This window comes from Hypanus sabinus, chromosome 9, assembly GCF_030144855.1.
Source record: "Hypanus sabinus isolate sHypSab1 chromosome 9, sHypSab1.hap1, whole genome shotgun sequence".
Lineage (NCBI taxonomy): Eukaryota > Metazoa > Chordata > Chondrichthyes > Myliobatiformes > Dasyatidae > Hypanus > Hypanus sabinus.
Window position 1 is genome coordinate 93094273 of NC_082714.1, and position 27877 is coordinate 93122149.

General features: G+C 47.2%; 1 protein-coding gene across 1 annotated transcript; it reads right to left on the bottom strand.

The window, feature by feature from the left end:
• paqr6 (progestin and adipoQ receptor family member VI) lies at window positions 1-27625 on the bottom strand. Its single transcript, XM_059980244.1, has 8 exons — window positions 27481-27625; window positions 24324-24472; window positions 23004-23131; window positions 20736-20941; window positions 8669-8795; window positions 7663-7822; window positions 6804-6948; window positions 1-1435 (listed from the first exon to the last, which is right to left on the bottom strand). Exons 2-8 carry the CDS (start codon window positions 24372-24374, stop codon window positions 1164-1166), a joined length of 1089 nt encoding a protein of 362 aa, XP_059836227.1. The 5' UTR covers window positions 24375-24472; window positions 27481-27625; the 3' UTR covers window positions 1-1163.
• Between the last annotated feature and the right edge of the window lie 252 nt (window positions 27626-27877).

A 27877-nucleotide genomic window follows, 5' to 3' on the forward strand; every position in this document is an offset into this window, starting at 1 on the left:
TGTGCTTTTCCTCGTGTTCTGAGGTTTCCTCTTGCATTCTAAAGCCATACTGGGTATAAAAGGGTATGGGATGAAAGCAGGCGGGTAGGGATGACTGGAAGAATTGGATCAGGGCATGATTGAATGGTGGAGCAGAATGGCCCACTTCTGCTCCTATATCTTATGGTTTTCTCGGTTAGGGTTAGTAAGTAGTGGACATACTATGGTGTCACTTGTAGACCGCTCCCAGCACAGGTTCAGACTGTGCTGGAGGTGGGCATAGTCTGGCATATTTGAGATACAAATGTTATATGCTACTTACAAGGTTGGTCTTGACTGCTGTCTAAACCTTACTACATGCAGCAATGGACTGCTTCACTAGTTGAGGAGCTGTGAAGGGAATGAAAATCAGAGCATTCTTTATCGTTATCTTTGTCTTCATTTGGAACATACCACCTCTGTACCACAATGCTTGCTGATCTCTGAGGAAGGTCTGAAGTCCATTATCAAACCCCCGTTACACAGTGGCTGACTGGCTTCAATAAGAATAATCATTCGCAAGCAAGCAATTAAATATGCCTGGACATCCGACAATGCCCCGGGTAGGAGATTGAGGAGGAAAAATATTAGCTACGTTTGTCACATGTGCAGTGGAGGAGGCCTCAGTTAGTCTCGATAGACGATGGATTTGCACCCTTGGATAGTTTCCAGGGCACAAACCTGGGCTAGTTTTTTTATGGAAGACCGGCAGTTGTCCACGCTGCAAGTCTCCCCCCTCCACGCCGCCGATGTTGTCCAAGGGAAGGGTGTCATATGTACTGTACTTCGAAACATACAGTGAAATGCATCGATTGCTTCAGGGACCAACACAGTCTGAGAATGTGCAGATGCCGACAGGCTTACCGAACCCGTAGCATGCCCACAACTCACTAGCACCAACTTGGAATGTGGCAGGAAACAGGAGCACCCGGAGAAAACCCACACGATCACAGAGAGAACATACAAACTCCTTTCAGACAGCGGCAGGAATTGAAATCGGATCGCAGGCGCTGTAAAGCGTTGTCCTGTCCTGTCGTATCACTGCACGGTCGGGCTGAAATCCCGCCGAACTCCATGATGCCATCCCAAGGAGAAGTGGGAGGTTGTGTGGTCACTGCCCACCCTCCCCCACCCCCGCTCTTAACTTAGTCGGTCCTTGACTTGACCTGGTCAGATAGGGCGCTGAGGAGAAAGGGGGAGGAAACAGGCGCCAGAGCCAGCAGTCCGATGAAAAAGGAGATGACCAGAAGGTTGAGGAGCAGGGCGGCCAAGGTCACCCCCAGGGTCCCCGCCAACGAGGGGAGTGGTGCGTTGGCCAGCAGCCAGGTCCGACGGCAGCCCATGTCGGTGATGATGGCCTCCAGCTGGAAGTGGGTGCCGGCCACCGCGCAGATATGGAAAAGCTGGTGACTGTGACCTGTGGGAGGGGAAGAAGAAGAGATAGATAAGTGAGGGAGGTATTCCCTTGCGCACAACACGGTTGACCTCGCGGCCATTCAGCCCGTCACCATGGGTACACGGAGATCCCAATTACAGTCCCCAGGATATCTGAATGTGTGTCAAGGCTTCCGGTTTTGAGAGGCTTTGGTGTGTTGTTACAGCCGACACTCGCACGTAAGTTCACAACGGAGTCAACAAAGCAATCCACGACCTCTGGCTCTCCCAACCCGTCTCTGTGACCCCCCTTCGGACCCTAAAGCCTCCATGTCTGTGCCATTCTCCCTCCACTACTCACCTCCCTGTCTCTGCACCATCCTCTCTCCCTTACACCCTTCCCCTTTCTGTAACCTCTTACTTCCCCTACACCCCTCTTCGTCTCTGTAACTCCTTCCCGGCCACCTCACCTCTCCCTATTACTGTAAAAGTCCATGGCCCCAACACCCCACCCCTATCCCCGTAATGCCATATTGTCTCAGTTTCCCCCGCCGTGCCTCCAGCAGCCTGGGCCACGAGCTCAGGAACTGTCTCCTAATTTCTCGCAGTCCGTTCTCTCATTATTGTCCTTCCTTTTGTGTGCTGAGCTTGGGGAAGTGTCGAGTTTTCAGTGGTCATAGCAATGTAAAATCCGTTGTGTAAACGGTCCTTTAAGGTTATCATACCCGGGATGGGGAGTAGTGGGGGATAGACAATAGGTGCAGAAGTAGACCATTCGGCCCCTCGAGTCTGCACCGCCATTCTGAGATCATGGCTGATCATTCACTATCAATACCCAGTCCCTGCCTTGTCCCCATATCCCTTGATTCCCCTATCCATCAGATATCTATCTAGCTCCTTCTTGAAAGCATCCAGAGAATTGGCCTCCACCGTCTTCCGAGGCAGTGCATTCCAGACCCCCACAACTCTCTGGGAGAAGAAGCTCTTCCTCAACTCTGTTTTAAATAACTGACCTCTTATTCTCAATCCATGCCCTCTGGTACTGGACTCTCCTAACATCTGGAACATATTTCCTGCCTCAATCCTATCAAATCCTTTAATTATCTTAAACGTTTCAATCAGATCCCCTCTCAATCTCCTCAATTCCAGCGTGTACAAGCCCAGTCTCTCCAATCTCTCTGCGTAAGTCAGCCCTGCCATCCCAAGAATCAACCTAGTGAATCTACACTGCACTTCCTCAATTGCCAGAATGTCCTTCCTTAAACCTGGAGACCAAAACTGTACACAATATTCCAGGTGTGGTCTCACCAGGGCCCTGTACAAATGCAAAAGAACATCCTTGCTCTTGTATTCAATTCCCCTTGTAACAAAGGCCAACATTCCATTTGCCCTCTTCACTGCCTGTTGCACTTGCTCATTGCTTCATTGACTGGTGAACTAGGACTCCTAGGTCTCTTTGCATTTCTCCCTTACCTAACTCTACACCGTTCAGACAATACTCTGCCCTCTTGTTCCTGCTTCCAAAGTGGATAACTTCACATTTATTCACATTGAATGACATCTGCCCACTCACCCAGCCTATCCAAGTCTCCCTGTATTCTCCTAACGTCCTCTTCGCATGTCACACTGCCACCCAGTTTAGTAACGTCAGCAAACTTGCTGATATAGTTTTCAATGCCCTCATCTAAATCATTGACATAAATCGTAGAGCAGTGGTCCCAATACAGAGCCCTGTGGTACCCCACTAGTCACCTCCAGCCAGTCCGAGAAACACCTATTCACTGCTACCCTTTGCTTTCTATCTGCCAAGCAGTTTTCTATCCATGTTGAAACCCTGCCCCCAATGCCATGAGCTCTGATTTTACTCACCAATCTCCTATGTGGCACCTTATCGAATGCCTTCTGAAAATCTAGGTATACAACATCCACTGGCTTACCCTCCTCTAACATCCTTGTTACACCCTCAAAAAACTCCAACAGATTAGTCAAGCATGATTTCCCCTTGGTAAATCCATGCTGGCTCGGCCTAATCCTATTTCTGCCATCTAGATGTGCCACTAATTCGTCCTTAATAATGGACTCAAGCATCTTCCCCACGACTGACGTTAGGCTAACAGGGCGGTAGTTCTCCGTTTTCTCCTTCCCTCCCTTCTTGAAAAGTGGGGTAACATTAGCCACTCTCCAACCTTCAGGAACTGATCCTGAATCTAAGGAACATTGGAAAATGATTACCAATGCATCCGCAATTTCCTGAGCCACCTCTTTTAGAACCCTCGGATGCAGACCATCTGGACCCGGGGATTTATTAGCCTTCAGTCCTACCAGTCTACTCATCACAGTTTCTTTCCTAATGTCAATCTGTCTCAATTCCTCTGATATCTTATGACCCTGGCCCATCCATACATCTGGGAGATTGCTTGTGTCCTCCCTGGTGAAGACAGATCTAAAGTACGCATTAAATTCTATTGCCATTTCCCTGTTTCCCATAACAATTTCTCCCAATTCATTCTTCAAGGAGCCAACATTGTTCTTAACTATCTTCTTTCTCTTCACATAGCTAAAAAAGCTTTTGCTATCCCCTTTTATCTTCCTGGCTAGACTGAGCTCATACCTGATTTTTTCTCTCCGTATTGCTTTTTTAGTTAAGATCTGCTGCTCCTTAAAACTTTCCCAATCATCTGTATTCCCACTCATCTTAGCCCTGTCATACTTCTTTTTCTTTAATGCTATACAATCTCTGACTTCCTTTGTCAACCACTGTGGCCCCTTCCCCCTCTTTGAATCCTTCCTTCTCATTGGAATGAACTGCTTTTGCATCTTTTGTATTATGCCCAAGAATATCTGCCACTGCTGATCCACTGTCTTTCCTGCCAGGGCATCCGCCCATTTAACTTTGGCCAGCTCTTCCCTCATAGCTCCGTAGTCTCCTTTATTTAATTGCAACACTGACACCTCTGATCTGCCCTTATCCCTCTGAAATTGTAGATAAAAACTTATCATGTTATGATCACTATTTCCTAATGGCTCCTTTACTTCAAGATCACATCAATTCCTGTTCATTACACATCACCAAGTCCAAAATAGCCTCGTTCCTGGTTGGCTCAAGCACAAGCTGTTCCAAAAATACATCCCTTAGACACTCCACAAACTCCCTATCCTGGGGTCCAGCACCTACCTGATTCTCCCAGTTCACCTGCATGTTGAAATCTCCCATAACGACTGCATTACCTTTAGCACATGCCAATGTTAACTCCCTAATCAACTTGTACCCAATATCCACGCTACTGTTTGGGGGCCTGTACACAACACCCATTAGGGTCTTTTTACCCTTACTGTTCCTCAGCTCAATCCACACAGACTCTACTTCCCCTGTTCCCAAGTCACCTCTTGCTAAGGACTGAATCTCATTCCTCACCAACAGGGCCACCCCACCCCCTCTTCCCATATTTCTGTCTCTACGATAGCACGTATACCCTGGTACACTCAATTCCCAGGCCTGATCCCCTTGCAGCCATGTCTCCGTTATCCCAACAATATCGTAGTTCCCCATTTTCATCTGAGCTTCAAGCTCATCTGTCTTATTTCTGACACTACGCGCATTTAAGTATAGAATTCTTAGCCCATTCCTCCTCTCGTTGCTTAAAACACTGTCTACTGTACCTAACCCAGCTCCTTGAACTTCCATCGGGCTAATTGCACCCTGAATTTTGATGACCTTCTCAAGATCACCCAAACCTTCTACACATTTAACCCCATGCTCCTTCTGACCAACCCTCTGGATCTGGATCCCTGCCCCCTGCACGTCTAGTTTAAACCCCCCCCCCCCCCGAGCAGCACTGGCAAACACTCCTGCAAGAAGATGAGCTCTCACTACCTCTTAAATACTCCCAAACGTGCCGCGTCTTAAATAGCTACTGACAACCAAATCAAGCCCCTGGTCTTCCCTGGAGGCTTAGCTACTGAGCCCGGTGGAGCTATTTCTAATGACAGTAGAAGTGGCAAAGGAAGGCGTCTGAAAACAAGTTGTTTCGGGCAAATGGAGTTCGTCAGCTGTGGTTGACTGCTTTCCAGGAGAAAGAGAACTCTGATTTCAAACCTCCGCTGCCTTGCAGCTCTACCCTCTCATGGGAAAACTTCGTGAGTAAACTCCGAGGAAAATGCTGCAGATGGAGACTTTAAGGCAGTCCCACGTCGATTTCAACGCTGACTGGCACAGCTGGTGCCAAGTTGTAAAGGTTTCTGCCGATCCCTTTGCAGCCATCAGCTGTAGGGAGTGGAGGAGCCTGCTGCATGGGTAAACGGCTTGCGCTCCGTATGTGCGCTGGTTTGTGTACTGGTTTGCGTATTGACTTCGACAGCAAAGACGCACCATCTATGGTTGACCTGGACCATATGTGTAAGCGGAAAGAACGAGGAGGTGGGTTACTCTAACTGGAGTAATCAGGCCGGTTCTGTTAAACGCCAACAGTGAAGTCCGAACCACCTCACCCACGACTCCAGAGCCCACTGCAGGGCATTGAGCGACGGCAGGGCGAGGAGGCTGTTGATGGTCTGCCAGGAGTTATTGGTGGGGGTTGTGGGGGGTCGGTGGAAGGGCAGACCTTGTCAATAGGACACGGGCAGAACCGCACTGTACACGGTTTGGGCCCTAACCCTAACGAAAGGAAGTCTGCTCTTGCAGTGGGTAAAGAGTGACCAGTTGTATTCGTCCTGGGATGGGAAAGATGTCCCTTGAGGATACGTGACCACACCTCACTGTTAGAATACAGTTATCACACCTCACTGTTAGAATACAGTTATCACATTCGAAAGTCAGAGGGTGGTCCCCGAAGCCGCTTCTGGGGCTCCGGACGCGGGCTTTAGATGTTGCGGGGGGGGGGGGAATCTTCGCCTAGCAACTTTATCACTGCGAATCTTTGAGGATGTTCTCCCAGAAATTTGGGTTCAATCTGGATTTCCGTCTCTCTGTCTTCTCCGTCTGTCTCTCGCTCGCTCTCTGTGCTTGCCCGCGCGCGCGTGCGCGCGCGTGTGTGTGAGTGTGTGTGCACGACCCCGTTGGTATCCCTAGGGTACTACGACACGTCTCACGTCGCAGAGACATGCAGGTCAGGCGGGGTTAATCCGCGTAAATTGCGCTGGTGAGTAGGTGAGGGTTAGAATCGGGTGAAGCCCACACGAGGCTTGTGGGGGAGAGTGCAATAGGATCGGTGTGGGATGAGGACTGAGGTCTGTGACGCTATGCCCACATACTGAGGGGACGTGTGATTTAGGAGGGCGGCTACAGTTAACGGAAAGGCTGAAGTTTGTGGAGAAGTCTCCCCACACCAAGCTCTCCATAGACCTGCACACACCACCCCTCACCACACCACCGTTTCCAACTCTGTCTCTGCCCTCCGTTGCCGGACACTCACCTATATAATCGAAGCAGCCAGGAGCCAGGCGTTCGGGCAGGTGGGAGGCGAAGAGGAAGAAGGTGAGGAAAGCGAACAGCAGGTGGCAGTAGTGTGTTGGCACCGAAGTGTTGTGGCTGCAGTCCTCACCCCAGCAGAGGAAGAGCTGTGAGGGGAGGGGTGAGTGAGAAGGATTGTGAGGTTAGCATTCCACTTTAGAACCCAACCCAGCCTTCCCAGGAAGGTTAAATCCCTGAATGAGGTGTGGGAGGTTGTCCACGTAGAATCTTACATCGTAGAAATAGCCCCTTCGGACTATCGATTCTAGGCTGACCCTCAGCTACTCATTCACACGGTTCAAATCAAGGCCAGTCCAAGTGATGGAACGCAGGTTCTCGGCTGCCCATTGGGCGGGTCTCACCGATGTCTTCCCAAATGGTCACTGAAACACCATACCCAAACCTCACCGGGCATCACTTCCTCCCAGGACATCACCGGGGCATCAGCCCTCCAAAACTCACCCCACCTCACCCGTTCCCGTCCTCCCACACAAATCTCTCCCTTCCCCACATCCAGCAAACCTCGCCACCCATCATTCCTCCAAATTACACCACATCCCACCTCCTCCCAAACCTCACCCCTCGCCAATCCTCAAACCAGCTTGTGCTGCTCCCCTCCTCCCACCTTCTTATTCCGTTAACTGGCCCTTCTTTTCCAGTCCTGGTGAAGAGCCTTGGCCCGAAGCGTCGACTGTCTATTCCCCTCCATAGGTGCTGACTGGTCTGCTGGCTTCCTCCAGTATTTTGTGCGTGTTACTTGGGTGTGCCAGTGTTGGTCTTCCCCTCCCTCTCCCTCCACCCGTTCATAGAGGTCCTCTTACCCTGTGGAAGAGCGGCAGGTTGTCGAACAGAAAGGGGTAGGTGAAAGCTGTGAGCCGGAAGGTCTTACTGAGTCTGGGCTGCTCGACCTCCAGGAACCTGAGACGCAAACCCACACTCATAGAACATAGAACATGGAACAGTACAGCGCAGGAAGAGTCCCTACAGTCCACAATGTTGTGTCGAACCAATTAAATTCGTAATCAAATGGCCAACTAAACTACTCCCTTCTGGCCACACAGTGTTCATATTCCTCCATTTTCCTCACATGAATGTGCGTATTTAAAAGCCTACTGGATAAATATGACTCAACCAGCACCCTAAGAAACGGATTCCAGGCACCCACCACTCGCTTTGTCAAAAACAACTTGCCCCTGACATCTCCTTTTAAGTTATCCCCTCTCACCTTAAATCCATGCCCTCTGGTATTAGACATTTCATCACTGAGTAAAGAAAAATACTGGCTCTCTATTCTATCTGTGCCTATCATAATCTTATAAACCTCTGTCGGATCTCTCCTCAGCTTCCACCGCTGAAGAGTAAACAACCCAAGTTTATCGAGCCTCTCGTTATAACACATGCCCTCTAATTCAGGCAGCATTCTGGCAAAACTTTTCAGCACCATTGCCAAAGCCTCCACAAGCTTCCTATAATGGGAGACTAGAACTGTACGCAATACTCCGGAATCGGCCTAACTAGCGTTTTATAAAGTTGCAACATAACTTACTGACTTTTGAACTCAGCGCCTGGACTAATAAAAGCAAGCATGCCATAGGCCTTCTTAATCACCCTATCAACCTGTGCTGCCACATTCAGGGAGCTCAGGGCAGATAAATTCTAAGCAGGGAAGTGAGGGAATCGATGCAGGGGGACGGTGATCTGGGATTGAGGTCTGGTTCCCATGATGAGAACCAGATGGAAGGCATGCAAACAAAGAAAATGCTCAGTGTGTGACAATAATAAATCAATTTACCAATTTAACAGCATCGCCATGGTAACTGGGCCTACCTGGAGTAACAGGAGAGTGTTGTGCAAACCAGGGAGTTGAAGGCAGCGACCGGGACGAAGCAGGAATGGAGGACATTATTAACCCAACTGTCTGCCATTACGTAGGCCCGGTAGGTGATAGCACAGCCTTTGAAATGGAGAGAGAAGAAGAGTGTTGGTAGATAGCAAGAACACATTGTCATATAGAAGGCGAACATCAGTGTACACAGAGAGAGGGAGAGACAGAGACACAGAGAGTCAGAGAGAGACAGATGGAGACACAGAGACACAGAGAGACAGAGACAGAGACAGAGTCAGAGAGACAGACAGAGACACAGAGAGTCAGAGAGAGACAGACGGAGAGACAGAAACACAGAGAGTCAGAGAGAGAGAGAGAGCGAGAGAGGGAGAGAGCGAGAGAGAGAGGGAGAGAGACGGAGACACAGAGACACAGAGAGACAGAGAGAGACAGACGGAGACACAGAGACACATAGAGACAGAGAGAGACAGAGACAGAGAGACAGAGAGTCAGAGAGACAGACAGAGACACAGAGAGACAGAGAGTCAGAGAGACAGACAGAGACACAGAGAGTCAGAGAGAGACAGACAGAGAGACAGAAACACAGAGAGTCAGAGAGAGAGAGAGAGAGAGAGAGAGAGAGAGAGAGAGGGAGAGAGACGGAGACACAGAGACACAGAGAGTCAGAGAGAGACAGACAGAGACACAGAGAGTCAGAAAGAAGCAGAGACACAGAGATACAAAGTGATAGAGACCTAGAGAGACTGACAGATGGTGACACAGACTGGCTGAGAGACAGAGACACAGAGACACAGAGAGTCAGAGGGAGAGAGAGAGACGGAGACACAGAGACACAGAGAGTCAGAGAGAGACAGAGACACAGAGACATAGAGACCTAGAGAAACCGACAGATCGTGACACAGACTGGCTGAGAGACAGAGAGAGACAGAGACAGAGACACAGAGACACAGATATACTGAGGAACAGAGACACAGATATACTGAGAAACAGACACGGAGACAGATAGACGGAGAGAGAGAGAGAGAGAGAGAGAGACAGAGAGACAGAGAGACAGAGAGGTAGAGACAGAAAAGCACCAGACACTACTATGAGATTGATTTTCTCTACTATGAATGCTGCAAGAAAATGATTTTAAGGGTAGCATTAGGTGACATATGTATCTTGACAAAACAAATTGCTTCGACCTTTGAGAGATAGAGGCTGAGAAATAGAGGCAGAGAGAGAGAGAGAGAGAGAGAGAGAGAGAGAGAGAGAGAGAGAGGAGAAACAGAGAGACACAGAGAAAAAGAAAGAAAGGGAGAGAGTGAGAGAAAGATAGATAGATAGATAGATAGATAGATAGATAGATAGATAGACAGATAGAGAAAGAGGCAGACAGACAGACAAACAGACAAAGAAAGGCGTAAGGAGGAGATTACAGTTTGGCAGTCAGAGAGCACACAAACCTACTTTACATTGAAATAAAACGAGTTTTTAAAACAGTTAACCATATCGAAGGACATGGTGTCAGAACAGGCCATATAAGGGTAGGTGTGGTAGTGGTAGTAGTGTTACGGAGGTTACTGGCTCTTTGTTGTGTTCGGTCTACAGTCCCCAGCCATTGTCCACTGTAGTCACGCTGCCCACTGAAGTGGTTTCACAGCTCCAGAGTAGCCGGGTCAGGCTAACTGAACAGTAATTCCTCGTTCCTTCTCCCACTCCTTTATTAAATAAATTTCGCAGTCAGTGCTAATCATTCAAACATGTTGAATATTGATGTCCTGGCATTAGAGAGGGTTACGAGAATGGTTCCAGGAGTGAACGGGTTAAACGTATCAGGAGCGCTTGAATGCCCTGGGTTTGTATTCACTGGAGTTTAGAAAAATGAGGGCGGAGCTTATTGAAACTTATCCGATACTGAAAGCCCGAGACAGAGTGGACAAGGAGAAGACTCGATTAGCTCTATGGCCCAATTCTGCTCCTATGTTTTTTGGTCTCAGGAAAATCAGTTATGGTCTCAGCAACCAGTGTAGCGGTTAGTGTTAACGCTTTACAACGACATCTCTAAGACTGGAGTTCAGTTCCTGCCGGTGTCTGTAAGGAGCTTATTCTTTCTCCCCATGACTTCTGCGGGTGCTCCGGTTTCCCCCTTCATTCAAAAGACGTACGGGTTAGCAGGTCAATTGGTCACATGGGTGTAACTGGGCGGCGCAAAAATGCTGGGCCGGAAGGTCCTATTACTGTGCAGTATTACTAATTAAATAGATCATCACCTTAGCAACACCCTTCAATCCCCTAAACAACAGGCATCAGGTCTTGTGGATTTATTGCCTCACAGTCTCGTTAATGTTTGCTGTACTGGCTTATCACCACTGCTAATTTCATTTTGACCTGAGCTGTTCCAGTATCTACAGAGTAACGGACACTGTACCATTGCTAAATCTGTCTCAGTTTTGAACGTCTCTGTTAACTGGCAGAGGATGAAAAGTTGGTGGAAAAACAGATCTCTTCATGAAACATTCTTCTGGTTTGACTCGAAAATGTTCTAAAGACCTCATCCCGTGAGCGTTACTGAGTGGGAGGCACAGTTATCTTGTAGACTGCTAATTTATTCAGCCCTGCGCTCAATAACAGCGCTGTGAATCGGGCTTTTATTAGCCGAGACAATGCCTGCCTCTCTCAGCAGTCAGAGCCCCTGCAACAGAACAGCACGCGGGAAGCAACTCGGTAATGGAGCCAGGAACGAGGAAGTATGGAATTATTATTGATGGAGGGGAGAGGGAGGAGGGAGCGAGCAAGACAGCGAGAGAGAGAGAGAGAGAGAGAGAGAGAGAGAGAGAGAGAGAGAGAGAGAGAGAGAGAGAGAGAGAGAGAGAGAGAGAGAGAGAGAGAGAGAGAGAGAGAGAGACGAGAGAGAGAGAGAGAGAGCGAGGGAGAGGGAGAGAGACAGAGAAAGGACACATAGACAGAGGGCATATAGAGACATTGAGACTGGGGAGGAGGAAAGGGAGAATTACAGAGATGCAAGGTGAGGAGAGAAAGCAACAGAGAAAGACAGTGAGGGGGAGTAGAGAAAGAAGGACAAAGAGGGAGGAGAGACTGAGCAACAGAGATAGAGGAAGGTGTGTGAGGCCATAATCAGATGGCGTGAAGAGAGAAAAACAGAGATAGCAGGGAGAGAGAGAGAGAGAGAGAGAGAGAGAGAGAGAGAGAGAGAGAGAGAGAGAGAGAGAGAGAGAGAGAGAGAGAGAGAGAGAGAGAGAGAGAGAGAGAGAGAGACTATGACAGATCTGAAGTGGGGGGGGAGAGGGGATGCGAGAAAGATGGAGGAGGGTAAGGGAGAGAGTGAGGGAGGGACATACATGGGAGAAGGGGGGGACAGTGAGGGGGGGAATGGCGGCGTAGGGTGGGAGTGAGAGAGAGAAGAATACAGAGTGGGCTGGGAAGGGAGAGAGAAAGGACAGAGATAGTCAGGTACGGAAAGGGAGAGAGAGAGGAAAGGAGAGTGACATAGATGGAGGGGGAGCGAAAAAGAATGATAGAGTTAAGGGAGAGGGGGAGGAAGGGGTTGCGAGAAAGATGGAGAGGCACGGTGAATGGGGAAGAGACCATAAGATCATAAGACAGAAGAGCAGAATTAGGCCATCAGACCATCAAGTCTATTTCGACATTTCGTCATGGCTGATCCACTTCCCTCTCAACATTCTACCGCATTCTCCCTGTAACTTTTCGCGCACACCTTGACTTATCATGAATCCATCAGCTTCCACCTTAAGTACACCCAATGACCTGGACTACACAGACGCCTGTGACAATGTATTCCACATATTCAGCACCTTCTACTTAAAGAAATTCCTCCTCATCTCCGTTCTAAAAGGACATACCTCTATTCTGAGGCTGTGCCCTCTGGTCCTAGACTCTCCCACCATAGGAAGCATCCTCTCCACGTCTATTCTGTACAGTCCTTTGAGCATTTTATAAGTTTCAATGAAATCACACCTCTATTTTCTAAATTCCAGCGAGCACAGGTCCAGAGCCATCAATCGATCCTCACGTGATGTCGTGGTGAGCGCTGGCAATAACTGAACTCAGGTACGGAGGAATGGAAGACTCGGATGCAGAGACGGAACCAAGGGGTTATACATCCGAATTTCAACAGGGCATCGGTGACATGAGTGGGCGACACCGCAAGGCAAATAATTCTCAACACAAGGACCCCATGACGAGTGTTAAACGGGAATCTGTATTGTAATCCCAATAAACGAAAAAGTGCCATAGTAAACGCCAGTCATAATTAGCGTGACAAGAATAAACGGAAGCATAAGGGCTTAACGACTCTCGTAAGACCACAATTAGTAAATACAGGTGCTTCATAAACCCAGAAGCCAGCTGTCCACGGCACGACACAGAGGACGGCAGGGCTCACGGCATTTGATAAGCTGTTCATCCCCCGAAACATACTTGTGAACCGCCGCTGAAACCTCTCCAATGTCAGCACGTCCTTTCTTAGTTAAGTGGAACACCTTGTCAGGCTTGGAGATTTATCAACCATAATATGCCTCTGGACAGGAAACACCTATCCCTCTGAAATCTGTATAGGGTCCTTGAAGTAGATGCCGCTTTGTCTCATTTTATAGACTCTGTGTTCATCTCCTGAGTAAATACAGAAGCAAGAAATCTCTTACGAACTCACCCACTTTTTTTCGGCTCCACACATAGATTACCATGCTGATCTTCCTGAGGACCAGTTTTGTCCCTTACAATCCTTTTGCTCTTAACGTATCTGCAGAATCCTTCAGAATTCTCTTTCATCTCGTCTACTAGGGCATTCATATGCCTTCCTTTCTTATTATGCTAGTCCTTCCGAAACGAATGCAAAAATTGCATTTGCATTCCTCACCACCGACTCAATCTTCAAATTCACTTTTGGAGATCCTGCACGAGGACTCCCAAGCCTCTTTGTACCTCGGATTTTTGACTGTTCTCCCTGTTGTCCCTGTGTCTGGCACCTTCTGAAAATCCAGTACACAACATCCACCGATCTCCTTTATCTATCGCTGCTGGTCATTCCAACAGATTGGTTAGACAAGATTTTTCCTCAAGTAAACCATTCCGACCTGGCCTGCTTTATCATAAACCTTCAAGTACCTCGAAACCACATCCTTAACAGTAGACTCCAGCGTCTTCCCAACCACTGAGCATAGGCTAACTGACCTAGAGTTTCCTTTCTTCTGCCTTTCTCCCTTCTTGAAGAGGATTTGCAATTTTCCAGTCATCTGAAACCATTCCAGAATCTGACGATTCTTGAAAGATCATTACTGATGTCTCCACAATCTCTTCAGCTACCTCTTTCAGAATATTGGGGTGTAGTCCAGATGACTTATTTACCTTCAGACCTTTAATTTTTCGAAGCAACTTCTCCGTAGTAATGGCAACCATCCTCACCTCTGGCCCACGACACTCTGGACCTTCCGCCATTCTGTTCGTGTCTTCCATAGTGAAGACTGATGTAAAATGCTTATTCAGTTCGTCCGCAATTTCCTTGTACCCATTACTACCTCTCCAGCGTAATTTTCCAGCTCACCAGTGCCCACTCTCACTTTTACTTTACTCTTTATATGTCTGAAAAACTTTCGGTGTATAGTACGCTTTGAAATTTTTAGCTTACTCATTCCTCTAAAAGCTTGTTTTAGCTTTTTTTCTGTTGTTTTTTTTTAAAAGCTTCCCAATCCTCTAACTTCCAAATAGCACTTGTTATATTATATATCTTCTCTTTTGCTTTTATGCTGACTTTGATTTCCCTTGTCAGCCAAAGTTGTGTCATCCTGCCATTAGAATACTTATTTGGGATGTATCTATCCTGTGCCTTCCGAATTGTTCCCAGAAAGTCCAGGCATTGTTGTTCCGCTGTCATTCCTTGACTTTCAACCAGGTTTGGCCAGCTCCTCTCTCATGCCTAATTCCCGTTATTGAATTACTGCAATACTGATACATCTGACTTGAGGTTCTCCCTCTCAAATTGCAGGGTGAATTCTATCATATTATGACCACGGCCTCCTAATGATTTCTTTACCTTAAGCTCTCTTATCTGATCTGGTTAATTAAGCCCAGAATCGCTCAACCACAAGTCGTTCTAAAACACCATCTTGTTGGCATTCTACAATTTCCCTCCCTTGGGATTAACCTGCATATTGAACTACCCCAAGATATTTGTACCATGGTATTTGTATCATTGCCTTTTTGATATGCCTTTTCTACCTTCGGTAATTTGTAGCCTACATCCTGGCTACTGTTCGGAGGCCTGTCTATAACTCCCATGAGGTTCATTTTACCCTTCCAGCGTTTTAACTCTACCCACAGGTATTCCCATTTTATATCACCCCTTTCTAAGGACGTCCTGCTTTTCGGTGTTCTACCTAGCTTACCAATCCTCTCTTCAGGCGTGTCCCAATTCCATCTTCTTTCAGTCTCGACTCAATGATGCCCACAACGTCATACCTGTAAATCTCCAGCTCCGCTGCCAGATCATCTACTTTATAGACAATAGGTGCAGAAGTAGACCATTCGGCCCCTCGAGTCTGCACCGCCATTCTGAGATCATGGCTGATCATTCACTATCAATACCCAGTCCCTGTCCTTGTCCACATATCCCTTGATTCCCCTATCCATCAGATATCTATCTAGCTCATTCTTGAAAGCATCCAGAGAATTGGCCTCCACCGTCTTCCGAGGCAGTGCATTCCACACCTCCACAACTCTCTGGGAGAAGAAGCCTTTCCTCAACTCTGTTTTAAATAACTGACCTCTTATTCTCAATCCATGCCCTCTGGTACTGGACTCTCCTAACATCTGGAACATATTTCCTGCCTCAATCCTATCAAATCCTTTAATTATCTTAAACGTGTCAATCAGATCCCCTCTCAATCTCCTCAATTCCAGCGTGTACAAGCCCAATCTCTCCAATCTCTCTGCGGAAGTCAGCCCTGCCATCCCAGGAATCAACCTAGTGAATCTACACTGCACTTCCTCAATTGCCAGAATGTCCTTCCTTAAATCTGGAGACCAAAACTGTACACAATATTCCAGGTCTCACCAGGGCCCTGTACAAATGCAAAAGGACATCCTTGCTCTTGTATTCAATTCCCCTTGTAACAAAGGCCAACATTCCATTTGCCCTCTTCACTGCCTGTTGCACTTGCTCATTCACCTTCATTGACTGGTGAACTAGGACTCCTAGGTCTCTTTGCATTTCTCCCTTACCTAACTCTACACCGTTCAGACAATACTCTGCCCTCTTGTTCCTGCTTCCAAAGTGGATAACTTCACATTTATTCACATTGAATGACATCTGCCAAGTATCTGCCCACTCACCCAGCCTATCCAAGTCTCCCTGTATTCTCCTAACGTCCTCTTCGCATGTCACACTGCCACCCAGTTTAGTAACGTCAGCAAACTTGCTGATATAGTTTTCAATGCCCTCATCTAAATCATTGACATAAATCGTAAAGAGCTGTGGTCCCAATACAGAGCCCTGTGGTACCCCACTAGTCACCTCCAGCCAGTCCGAGAAACACCCATTCACTGCTACCCTTTGCTTTCTATCTGCCAACCAGTTTTCTATCCATGTTGAAACCCTGCCCCCAATGCCATGAACTCTGATTTTACTCACCAATCTCCTATGTGGCACCTTATCGAATGCCTTCTGAAAATCTAGGTACACAACATCCACTGGCTTACCCTCGTCTAACATCCTTGTTACACCCTCAAAAAACTCCAACAGATTAGTCAAGCATGATTTTCCCTTGGTAAATCCATGCTGGCTCGGCCTAATCCTATTTCTGCCATCTAGATGTGCCACTATTTCGTCCTTAATAATGGACTCAAGCATCTTCCCCACGACTGACGTCAGGCTAATAGGGCGATAGTTCTTCGTTTTCTCCTTCCCTCCCTTCTTGAAAAGTGGGATAACATTAACCACTCTCCAATCTTCAGGAACTGATCCTGAATGTAAGGAGCATTGGAAAATGATTACCAATGCATCCGCAATTTCCTGAGCCACCTCTTTTAGAACCCTTGGATGCAGACCATCTGGACCCGGGGATTTATTAGCCTTCAGTCCTACCAGTCTACTCATCACAGATTCTTTCCTAATGTCAATCTGTCTCAATTCCTCTGATATCTTATGACCCTGGCCCATCCATACATCTGGGAGATTGCTTGTGTCCTCCCTGGTGAAGACAGATCTAAAGTACGCATTAAATTCTGTTGCCATTTCCCTGTTTCCCATAACAATTTCTCCCAATTCATTCTTTAAGGAGCCAACATTGTTCTTAACTATCTTCTTTCTCTTCACATAGCTAAAAAAGCTTTTGCTATCCCCTTTTATATTCCTGGCTAGACTGAGCTCATACCTGATTTTTTCTCTCCGTATTGCTTTTTTAGTTAAGACTTTCCCAATCATCTGTATTCCCACTCATCTTAGCCCTGTCATATTTCTTTTTCTTTAATGCTATACAATCTCTGACTTCCTTTGTCAACCACTGTGGCCCCTTCCCCCTCTTTGAATCCTTCCTTCTCATTGGAATGAACTGCTTTTACATCTTTTGTATTATGCCCAAGAATATCTGCCACTGCTGATCCACTGTCTTTCCTCCCAAGGCATCCGCCCATTTAACTTTGGCCAGCTCTTCCCTCATGGCTCCGTAGTCTCCTTTATTTAATTGCAACACTGACACCTCTGATCTGCCCTTATCCCTCTGAAATTGTAGATAAAAACTTATCATGCTATGATCACTACTTCCTAATGGCTCCTTTACTTCAAGATCACTTATCAATTCTTGTTCATTACACATCACCAAGTCCAAAATAGCCTCGTTCCTGGTTGGCTCAAGCACAAGCTGTTCCAAAAATACATCCCTTAGACACTCCACAAACTCCCTATCCTGGGGTCCAGCACCTACCTGATTCTCCCAGTTCACCTGCATGTTGAAATCTCCCATAACGACTGCATTACCTTTAGCACATGCCAATGTTAACTCCCTAATCAACTTGTACCCAATATCCACGCTACTGTTTGGGGGCCTGTACACAACACCCATTAGGGTCTTTTTACCCTTACTGTTCCTCAGCTCAATCCACACAGACTCTACTTCCCCTGTTCCCAAGTCACCTCTTGCTAAGGACTGAATCTCATTCCTCACCAACAGGGCCACCCCACCCCCTCTTCCCATATTTCTGTCTCTACGATAGCACGTATACCCTGGTACACTCAATTCCCAGGCCTGATCCCCTTGCAGCCATGTCTCCGTTATCCCAACAATATCGTAGTTCCCCATTTTCATCTGAGCTTCAAGCTCATCTGTCTTATTTCTGACACTACGCGCATTCAAGTGTAGAATTCTTAGCCCATTCCTCCTCTCTTTGCTTAAAACACTGTCTACTGTACCTAACCCAGCTCCTTGAACTTCCATCGGGCTAATTGCACCCTGAATTTTGATGACCTTCTCAAGATCACCCAAACCTTCTACACATTTAACCCCATGCTCCTTCTGACCAACCCTCTGGATCTGGATCCCTGCCCCCTGCACGTCTAGTTTAAACCCCCCCGAGCAGCACTGGCAAACACTCCTGCAAGAATGTTAGTACCCCTCCGGTTCAGATGTAGACCGTCCCTTCGAAACAGATCCCAATAGCCCTGGAACAAAGACCAATTATCCAAAAACCTGAACCCTTCCTTCCTGCACCATGCTCTCAGCCTCGTATTAATGTGCATAATCGGTATACTGGGTGCATTCAAATATAACACCCTCAGTCCTGCATCCAACTCCTCTTCCGATTTCCCCCCCTCTTTTTCACTGCAAATCCTCTTACTGACTGCAATTTTTTTCTATCACCTCCTCATCCTTCCTGACGTCTCACTACACACTGCCTTTACTTGTAAACGGGGCCCATCCACCACCAAATTAATTTAAACCCTCCCCAAGAACTCACCCAAACATGCTCGCAAGGATATTGGTCCTCCTTGAGTCCACGTGGAGCCCGTCCCTTTTCTACTAGTCATACTTGCCTCAGAAGAGATACGAATGATCCATACTGTAAATCTGAAACTCTGCCCCAGCACGACTTTCTCAGCCCCGCACTCAGCGGCCAAATCATCCCATTCTTACCCTCTATATAACTTCATCCATGGGTAGATGACAAGGGTGGGGCCCGATAGCCTGGACAGATTATAAAACCATAATACATAGAGCGGAATTGGGTCATTCAGCCCATCGAGTCTGTTCCACCATCCTATCATTGACGATTTATCATTTTTCTCAATCCCATTCTCCTGCCTTCTCCCAGTAACCTTAGACACCCTGACTAATCAAGAACATATCAACCTCATTACCAATGACCTGGCCTCCACGGCCTTCTATGGCTATGGATTCCACACATTCACTACCCTCTGGCTAAATATGTTCCTCCTGATCTCTGTTCTCAGCGAAGGTTCTTGTATTCTGAGGCTGTGACCCCCTGTTCTGTACTCCCCCCACTATAGGAAACATGCTTCCCACGTCCATTCATTTAAGGTCTTACAATATTTGTCAGGTTTCATTGAAGTCCTCCCCAGCACCCCCCCCCCCCCATTCTACTAAACTTAAGCTAGTTCAGGCGCAGAGCCATAAAATGCTCCTCGTACGCTAACTCTTTCATTCCCAGGACAATTCCCGTGAACCCTACTCGACTTTCTGTAATCGGTGTACAGAAGGGCGCAGGGACAGAAATGGGTGAGAGTCAGAAGCAGGGGGAGGCCGCTCTGCCCATTGGAGATTGCTGCCCCATTCAGTAAGATCATGTGTACTCTCTCCAGTCTTTGCTCCACCTTCCCTACCCCCTCAGCTCCCTGTTATTCGTCAGATTTAATGCTGGAAAAGCTCAGCAGGTCAGACAGCGGCAGAGGAGAGTGAAGCAGTACATACTTAGTCGCTGAGACCTTTCATTAGCCTGAGCTGTGTTGATGGACAGAGGGACTTTGCGTGAAGGAGGGTGGGGTTCACGTCCTTACTTCCCCGAAAATGTTGTCAGGGTCGTATGCAAAAGTACATCTGCCAGCCGCCTGAAAGGACATACCGCTAGGCTCAAGGACAGCTTGTATCCCCCTGTTATAAGATATGAGAGACTCTGCAGATGTTGGAGTTCTAGAGTAACACGCACAAAATAAAGGGTTAACATTTCGGGCAGAGACCCTTTTCTGTGCTCATGAAAGGTCTCGGCCTGAAACGTTGACTGTTTATTTCTTTCCATAGTTGCTACCAGACCTGAGTTCTACCAGAATTTTGTGTGTGTTCAACTGTTATAAGACTGTTTAATGGAGCTCTTGTACGATAAGATGGACTCTTGACCGCACAATCTAACTCGTTCTGATCTGGCACTTTATCGTTTACCTGTACTGCTCTCTTTCAGTAACCCTTACACTTTATTCTGCTATTGTGTGACCGAATCTAGATCAATGCCCTCTATAACAATCTATTCTATGCGAACAATATGCAAGGCAATATTTTAACTGTATCTTGCTTACATGTGACGATATCAATAAGTAGTTTGTGCCGGGGTGTCCCTGGGGGAGGAACACACGATATCCACAGGTCCAAAGGGGGATTTAGAACATAGAACAGTTCAGTCAGTCCTTCGGACTACGATGTTGGGCCGACCTTTTAATCTACTCCAAGGTCAATCTACCCCGTCCCTCCTACATATCCTTCAAATGTCCTTAATAATGGCATCCACCACCACCCCTGGTATGCTCCCTTTCTATCCTTCTATACCCTTTCTATCATGTGGCGAAAGAACTAACCACAATGAGAGCGCAGATGAAGTAGACAATTTATTAACCAGAGCCCGTGCATCGTTGGAATGTGGGAGGAGGTCGGAGCAACCAGTAGAGACTCACGTGGTCACGGGGGGAACGTACGAAGTCCTTACAGACAGCGGGGAGTGAACCCCGTTCGCTGGCGCTGTGAAACATCACGCTAGCTCCCATGCTAAGGTGTCATACAGTACAGAGGGAGATGGGTGATAAGGACGTACCCAGGCTGTATAGGCTGAGGGCTCCATAGTCGAAGAAGTAACATACGTGCCGTGCGTGAACAGACATGGTGCTGAAGGTGTGGGCGCAGCTGGAGGTGAAAGGGTAGAGGCAGCTGACGCACAGGTAGACGAGAAGGGGCCAGGCATACGGCTCGTTGTAGAAGTCCACAGAGTGCCATAGCACCAGCAGCCGCCACAGGAAGTACCTGCCAGAGACAAGGATTAGAGGTCAACGTGGGCTGGCGGGACAGGAAAGGGGACTCGGCTGAACGCACCGTCCCTAGGTACCAAAGGACGATTCCCACTCACCCACAACCCCGCACCCTTCACCGAATCAAGGCAGGGAACGCCGGGATACTCAGCAGGTCAACCCGTATCTGTAGGGGAAAGATCGAGCCGACATTTCACCCTCTAGAGCGGCTTCTGCCTATGCGTCTCTTAGCAAAACCATGGGAATGGGCTGTGCTTAGCAATGTAAAGTTAGCCACAATCCCGTGATGTATGCCCTATGCCGGTGTCTCTCCCTTCTGTTTTTCTCCCGTCCTCCATGTCCATCGCTCCCCTGTGTTCCCCCGCCTTTACACCAACCTCCGCTCTCCAGTTCAGAGTCACCATACTGTTGAAATCACCGTGATTCTCTGGGAAGTCTTTCTTCCACCAACCTAGAAAACATTCAAAATTCTCTCTGACGTTTTCAGGCCCATTGTGGAACTTGGGTCCACTAACTTAAGTAACCCCCCCCTCCAAATCGTGTAACCTCCCTTCACACCTGTATCCCACGACCGTGTCACTCCTCACGACCTTGTTCCCTCCTACGACCTGTGTGACTTCCTCTGATATCTGTTTACTCCACTCTGACCTGTCTCACCCCCGCTTCCCTGCATGACATCCTCGAACTCTGGAACACACCTCGATCCCAGTATAACCTCTCTAACCTCAGTATAATCTCATCCTACCGTTGTAAACCTCTCCCTGAGCCCTTTGACCTGTGTGTGTGTGTGTGTGTGTGTGTGTGTGTGTGTGTGTGTGTGTGTGTGTGTGTGTGTGTGTGTGTGTGTGTGTATGTGTGTAGCATACCATAAGGAATAGGAGCAGGAGTCAGCCACCTGGCCTATCGAGCCTGCTCCACCATTCAATAAAATCATGGCTGATCCGACCATGGTCTTATCTCCATTTACCTGCCTTTTCCCCATAGCCTTTAATTCCTCTACTGTACAAAAATCTATCCAACCTTGTCTTAAATATATTTCTGAGGTATCCTCCACTACTTCATTTGAACTTTCATCCTTTTATAAACATAGGCCTTCCTTTACAGGAAGGCCTCCTGTTAGAATTCCTGATCACTGCTGTACCTGTACCTGTACCTGCACATTTTGTTCATGTTCTCAGTCCATAGAGCACAACAGCACTGAAACAGGGCATTCAGTTCATCTAATCCGCGCCGCATTATTCTTTTAAAACATACGCAAAATGTTGGATGCCCTCAGCAAGTTAGGTAGTATCCATGGAAAGAGGAAGGAATCGATCATTCTGGCCGAGACCCTTCATCAGTCCAGGACATTTCCAGAGATGTTGACTGACCTGTTGAGTTCTTCCAGCATTTTGTGTGTGTTGCTTTGGATTTCCAGCATCTGTAGACTTTCTTGTGTTTGTGAATTATCATTCTGCTCATCGAACTGCATCGAGGTAACAACCCTCCACACCCCTCTTATCCATGTACGTAGTTATCCAATCCTCTCTTGCATCTTAAAATCAAACCCACGTTCACCACTTCCGCTGTCATCGCATTCCAGACTCTCACCGCCCTCTGAGTGGAGAAGCTCCCCCTCAGCTTCCCCTTAGGAATTTCATCTTTCATCCTTGACCCATAACCTCCAGTTCCAGACTCACCTAACTTCAGGGGGAAAAGCCTACTTGCATTGACCGTATCCAAACCCCTCGCCATTTTGAGTAAGTCTATCAAATCTCCCCTCATTCTCCTGCACTGCAGGGAGTAAAGTTCCAAGCTCTTCCGGTTCAATAACACATTGCTTTTCACACCTAACACTTTCCCACTTTGTACAGAAACCTCAGACATTCATCAACCCGACCGGCTGCTTTTCAAACAGGTTGGGTTTTCCTCAAAACTTGCGAATCTATTTATCGCCAGAGGGATGAAGCAGGGAAGGAGAAGAGAACGCTAACATGGAGCAGAGGGGCCATTGAGCCTCTGAGCTGTTGCTGCCCGCGACATCTCCCCCGGCTACCATGTTTGGCTCCAACACGTACCAAGTGGGGAGGAAATGGGTCCAGATGTTGAGCGTCTCGTTCGTCATTTGGAAGGTGCTGAGGAGGCAGTCCTTGGCTGAGCTCTGTGGGTTACGGTAGCCGCCCACAATTCCATCCTCTCGGAAAACCTGGGGAGGCGGGTTGGGTGGCAGCGCAGAGAAAACAAAGTTATGGCAGTGCAAAAGTTCCCCATGAACCCCTAAGCTGGAAATCCCCGAAGCTCCCCACAGCCCAGGAAGCGCTCTACATAGGATTGGCTAATTTATGCACAGCACGATCCCACAGATAGCAACGTGACTCTTCGTAAGTATTCTAGTGATGACTGGAAGATAAGTATGGCGTCCAAAGTTTTGGCTTACCACCATTGCTCAATCTATCCCCTCGAATAGGCTGATGGGAGAAAGATTCTAAAATAAAGACAAACTTCGCAAGTCCCTTAGTGCAGCACTCCTTCCTCTCCGCAGCCATGGTGTGACGCTCCCTCAGTATCTTCCACGGCGTTCCCTTCCCCCAGTACAGCTTAACCCCAATAGTTCAAGACTGAGACTTAAAATCTCAAAGTTGACCGAACTAACGCCCTTCAGACTGAAGGCTGGTCAGTGGAACGTGGCAGACACAGACCACTGAAATATGCTCAGGATTAGAACTATCTGTGATATCTCTTTCTGTGTTTAGTGTTTTTTCGTTGTTAATCTCAACTGAAGTGTTATGTATTAATGTCTGGTGAACGTGTGTGGTTGTGAGCAAATACGTGTGCATATGTGTGTATGACAGAGAGAGAGAGAGACAGAGAGAGAGAGAGAGAGAGAGACAGACAGACAGACAGACAGACAGACAGAGAGGCAAAGAGACATGGGGCGAAGGTTATCTAGTGACTTGCTGACAAACTTTCTGCGAGTCTCTAGCAGACTGACTTTGGAAATCTGCTGTGAGGACACTCCAGGTGGTGAGCGCCAGAATCTAAAACGTGAATTGGCAAAAAATAAACGGGCAACATTGATATAGCAATTTAACAGTTGAACTAAAAATGTATCCAAAGACATGTGGACAGGTTTGGCAGAAGAAATAAATTGAATACAGATTATTGTTTTGAAGTCAGGGAACACAGAAACCGGCCCTTCGGCCCACAATGTGTATGCCCACCATACAATATCCATCTACACTCATCCCATTTACCAGCACTTGATCTTTAGCCTTACAGGCCTCACAAAATCTAATCCTTGCTTTGATCTACTTTGTTTGACGCACTGAAATCAGTGAGTGGCTTAACTCCCTGTATACGGGATTTTTTACAACAGATACCCGTAACCTTAGACTTACTTTGGGAACTTGGTGATTGCTTAATAAGTGGGGCAACTTAACAGTTAACATCTTGGAGATCTGTGTCCATACACAGAACCTGTGACAGAGGATCACCGTAGTTGTCGGGTGCCTCACCTCACCTCGTCTTCCTCAGCTCCATTGCTGCCCTGCGGAATTTACAGCAGAGATAGGTTAGAACAAAGGACGAAAGCGTGAAGTTCCAAACAGTAAATCACGCATACTCATACACATGTCTCCATCAACGATTATAGAGCAGAGTTAGGATATGGCATCAAGCAACGCTGGATCTTGAGAGATCCAGTAATACCATGGGCTCTTAATTTGGCAAGCAGCCTTATGCATGGCACCTTGTCAAAGGCCTTCTGAAAATCCAAATATACAAGATCCACTGCAGCCCCTTTATCTATCCTACTTGTAATTTCCTTAAAGAATTCCAACAGGCTCGTTAGGCAAGATTTTTCGTTAAGGAAATCATGCCGACTTTGTGCTATCTTGTTCCATGTTACCAAGTACTCCATAACATAATCCTTAACAATCGACTCCAACATCTTCTCAACTACTGAGGTCAGGCTAACTAGCCTATCACTTCCTTTCTGCTGCCTTCCTCCTTTCTTAAAGAGTGGAGTGACGTTTGCAATGTTCCAGTTATTTGGCAGCATGCCAGACTTCAATGAGTGTTGAAAGATTATTTCTAATGCCTCCACAGTATCTACTGTTACTTCTTTCAGAACCCTCGGGTGCAGTTCATCCAGCCCGGGTTACTTATTTACTCTTAGGTCTTTCAACATTTTGAGTACCTTCTCATTTGTAATAGTAACTGCACTCACTTCTCTTCACCACACCCCTCAACAGCGAGCACACTGCTAGTGTCTTCCACAGTGAAGACTGATGCAAAATACTCATTTCGTTCATCTACTATTCTTTCTCCAGCCGCATTTTCCCATGGGTCCTATATCCACTTTCATCTCTTTCTTCTTTTACATACTTGAAAAAAACTTTTACTACCCACTTTGATATTGTTTGCTAGCTTGCTTATTCGTATTTCATCAATACCCTCCTAAAGATTCTTTTAGTTGCTCTCTGTAGGTTTTTAAAAGATTTCCAATCCTCTGTGCTCCCACGTACGTTTGCTTTGTTATATGCTCTCTCTTTTACTTTTACATTAGTTTTGACTTCCCTTGTCATCCACGGTTGTACTATTTTTTCCATTTGACTGTTTCCTTGTTGTTGGCATACATCTGTCCTACAACTTCCTCATTTTCCCAGAATCTGACCCATTTCTGCTCTGCTGGCATCCCTGCCAGCATTTCCTTCCAACTTACTTCTGTCAACTCTTCTCTCATACCATTGAAATTCCCTTTATACCACTGAAATAGCGTCACATCAGACCTTACTTTCTACCTATCAAATTTTAAGTTGAATTCAATCATATTGTAATCACCGTCTTCTAAGGATTTCTATACCTTAAGCTCCCTTATCACCTCCAGTTCATTACATAATACCCAATCCAGGAAAGCTGATTACTTCGACGATTCAACGGCACACTGCTCTAAACCGCCATCTCGTATGCGTACAACAAACTCTCTCTCTTGAGATCCATTACCAACTTGATTTTCCCAATTGACGTGCATGTTGAAATCTCTCACTGTTATTACTTTTGACACGCATTTTCGATTTCTCCTTGTAATTTGTGGTCCACATCCAAGCTACTGTTGAGGGGCCTTGTATATAACTGCCATTAGGGTCCTTTCGCCCTTACAGTTACTTAATACATCCCATAAGGATTCAACACCTTCTGATCCTATGCCACATCTTTCTCCTGATTTGATGCCATTTTTTACAAGCAAAACCACGCCACATCCTCTGCCTACTTTCCTATCCTCCCGATACACGTGTAACCTTGAACATTGGGCTCCCAACTATAGCAATCTTTAAGCCAAAAATTCACTGATGGCCACAACATCATACCTGACGATCTGCAACAAGATCATCCACCTTATTTCTTATCCTCCGTGCATTGTGCCCCAGTGACTCCATGTGTTAGATCTGGATATTTAAGTACAACTCACTGCATGCCTACAACTTATCAAAGGCTGCTGGTTGATTAGGCGAATATTATTTTTATCAAAATAAACTTTACCCGTAAATAAAAAATACAAGGATAAACCGTCCAATACCTTTTCATTCTTACATTCCTAATCAATGTTTTAAGTACTGTTCTATCTCATTCCTGTGGGCTGTGGGCACTTATGTGGCCCCTGGGGGTGGTGTACTACTGAAAAAGTGAGGGGCTTGCTCATCCAATCCGGGCCGTCTCTCCAGTAGCGGCAGAACCCTACACTGTGGTCCTCCCTTTCCAAGACCTTGTGGTAACTGCTCCAACTTCAGTGTGTCACTTAGCACGTACCCGTGCAACCTGAAATGCACCAGCCCATTGATCCTGATATACTGGGACTGAGTTAATTTCGTGGGGACATTTGAACACCAGTGATATCTTTCTGGGTCCGAGCTGACAGTCTAGATGAAACAAGGATGTCAGATTTAATCCCGATTCATCAGTAAATTAGGTGCGATCTACGCGAGGCAACCATGGATACTAGTTTTAAACGTGTTCGGATTTATTTATTTCAGTAAGTTTTAAATCCACAGTTGGCCAGAGGGAAATCGAACTCGCGTCTTCGCGGCAGCAGCCGGGCCTGGTAACTCTCAGGAACAGATCTGATCACATGGCACTCTCTTGGCTTCATCTGATCATCTGGACCACCCCTCCGATAGCCTGCTCCAATCATTCCCATCCCACTGCCATCAGGACGACCTCGTGCTCCTACCTCCGAAACCATCGGATCTCCCCATCCCCTCCCGCCACGCCCCTTCTGACAAACCTCAACCATTTCTGCCCTCATACCTTCTAACGCCTGTCACTACAAGAACTTTATCTCCTGTTCCACTTGGGGTAAAGTTTGAAAGTAGCAGGTTACTAACGGCGAAATCCTTACTGGAAATTTAAAATAATTTTTTTTTTCGCAGGGAAAAGGAACACATTGCACCCGTACAGTCAGTTTCTTTTTCGCGCAAATAGTTACAGCGGTTAGACGTTCCCGTTGAGTCGTACACTTCAGTGAAACGGTCTGAAAAGGGCTCAGCGGGGTCTCACCAGTCTGCAGAACGGCGAGTCACCTCCTCCTATTCGGGACTACTCGTCCCGCGGGAATCGCGGCGTTTCATGCTGCCTGTTGAGAACGGCTTTACGGATCAAAGAGGCCAACTGCCCGCTCACCGCGTCTGTGTCACTGGGAATCAGTCGCCGCCTTCTGGAACTGGGCTGATTGGAGGAAATGTAAAGACGGGGCCCCTTGTTTTCCTCGGAGCTGCCGGAAAAGAAAGCAGCCGCTTAAAGGGGCAGTGTCCCTCCTCTAGCCCAGCCGCTGCAAACGACAGGATTGACTGCTGCAGTTTCAGGGAGCAACCAGCACTTCTTTAGAAATCCGGTCGTCAGAATTTTAAAGGGTCTGTCCACTCAGTCTGAATTCCAGCCCGATTCAACAGTACCG

What these genes read in the sequence shown, in the direction of transcription:
- paqr6 (XM_059980244.1), bottom strand. Translation starts at nt 24,374, where the DNA reads ATGTTAACTGTTAAGTTGCCCCACTTATTAAGCAATCACCAAGTTCCC. An exon ending in CCTCAGCCTATACAGCCTGG is followed by an intron (nt 8,796 to 20,735) that starts GTACGTCCTTAT and finishes TCCATTTCAAAG; the next exon opens with GCTGTGCTATCACCTACCGG. An exon ending in TGGCTGCTTCGATTATATAG is followed by an intron (nt 1,436 to 6,803) that starts GTGAGTGTCCGG and finishes CCCCTCCCACAG; the next exon opens with GTCACAGTCACCAGCTTTTC.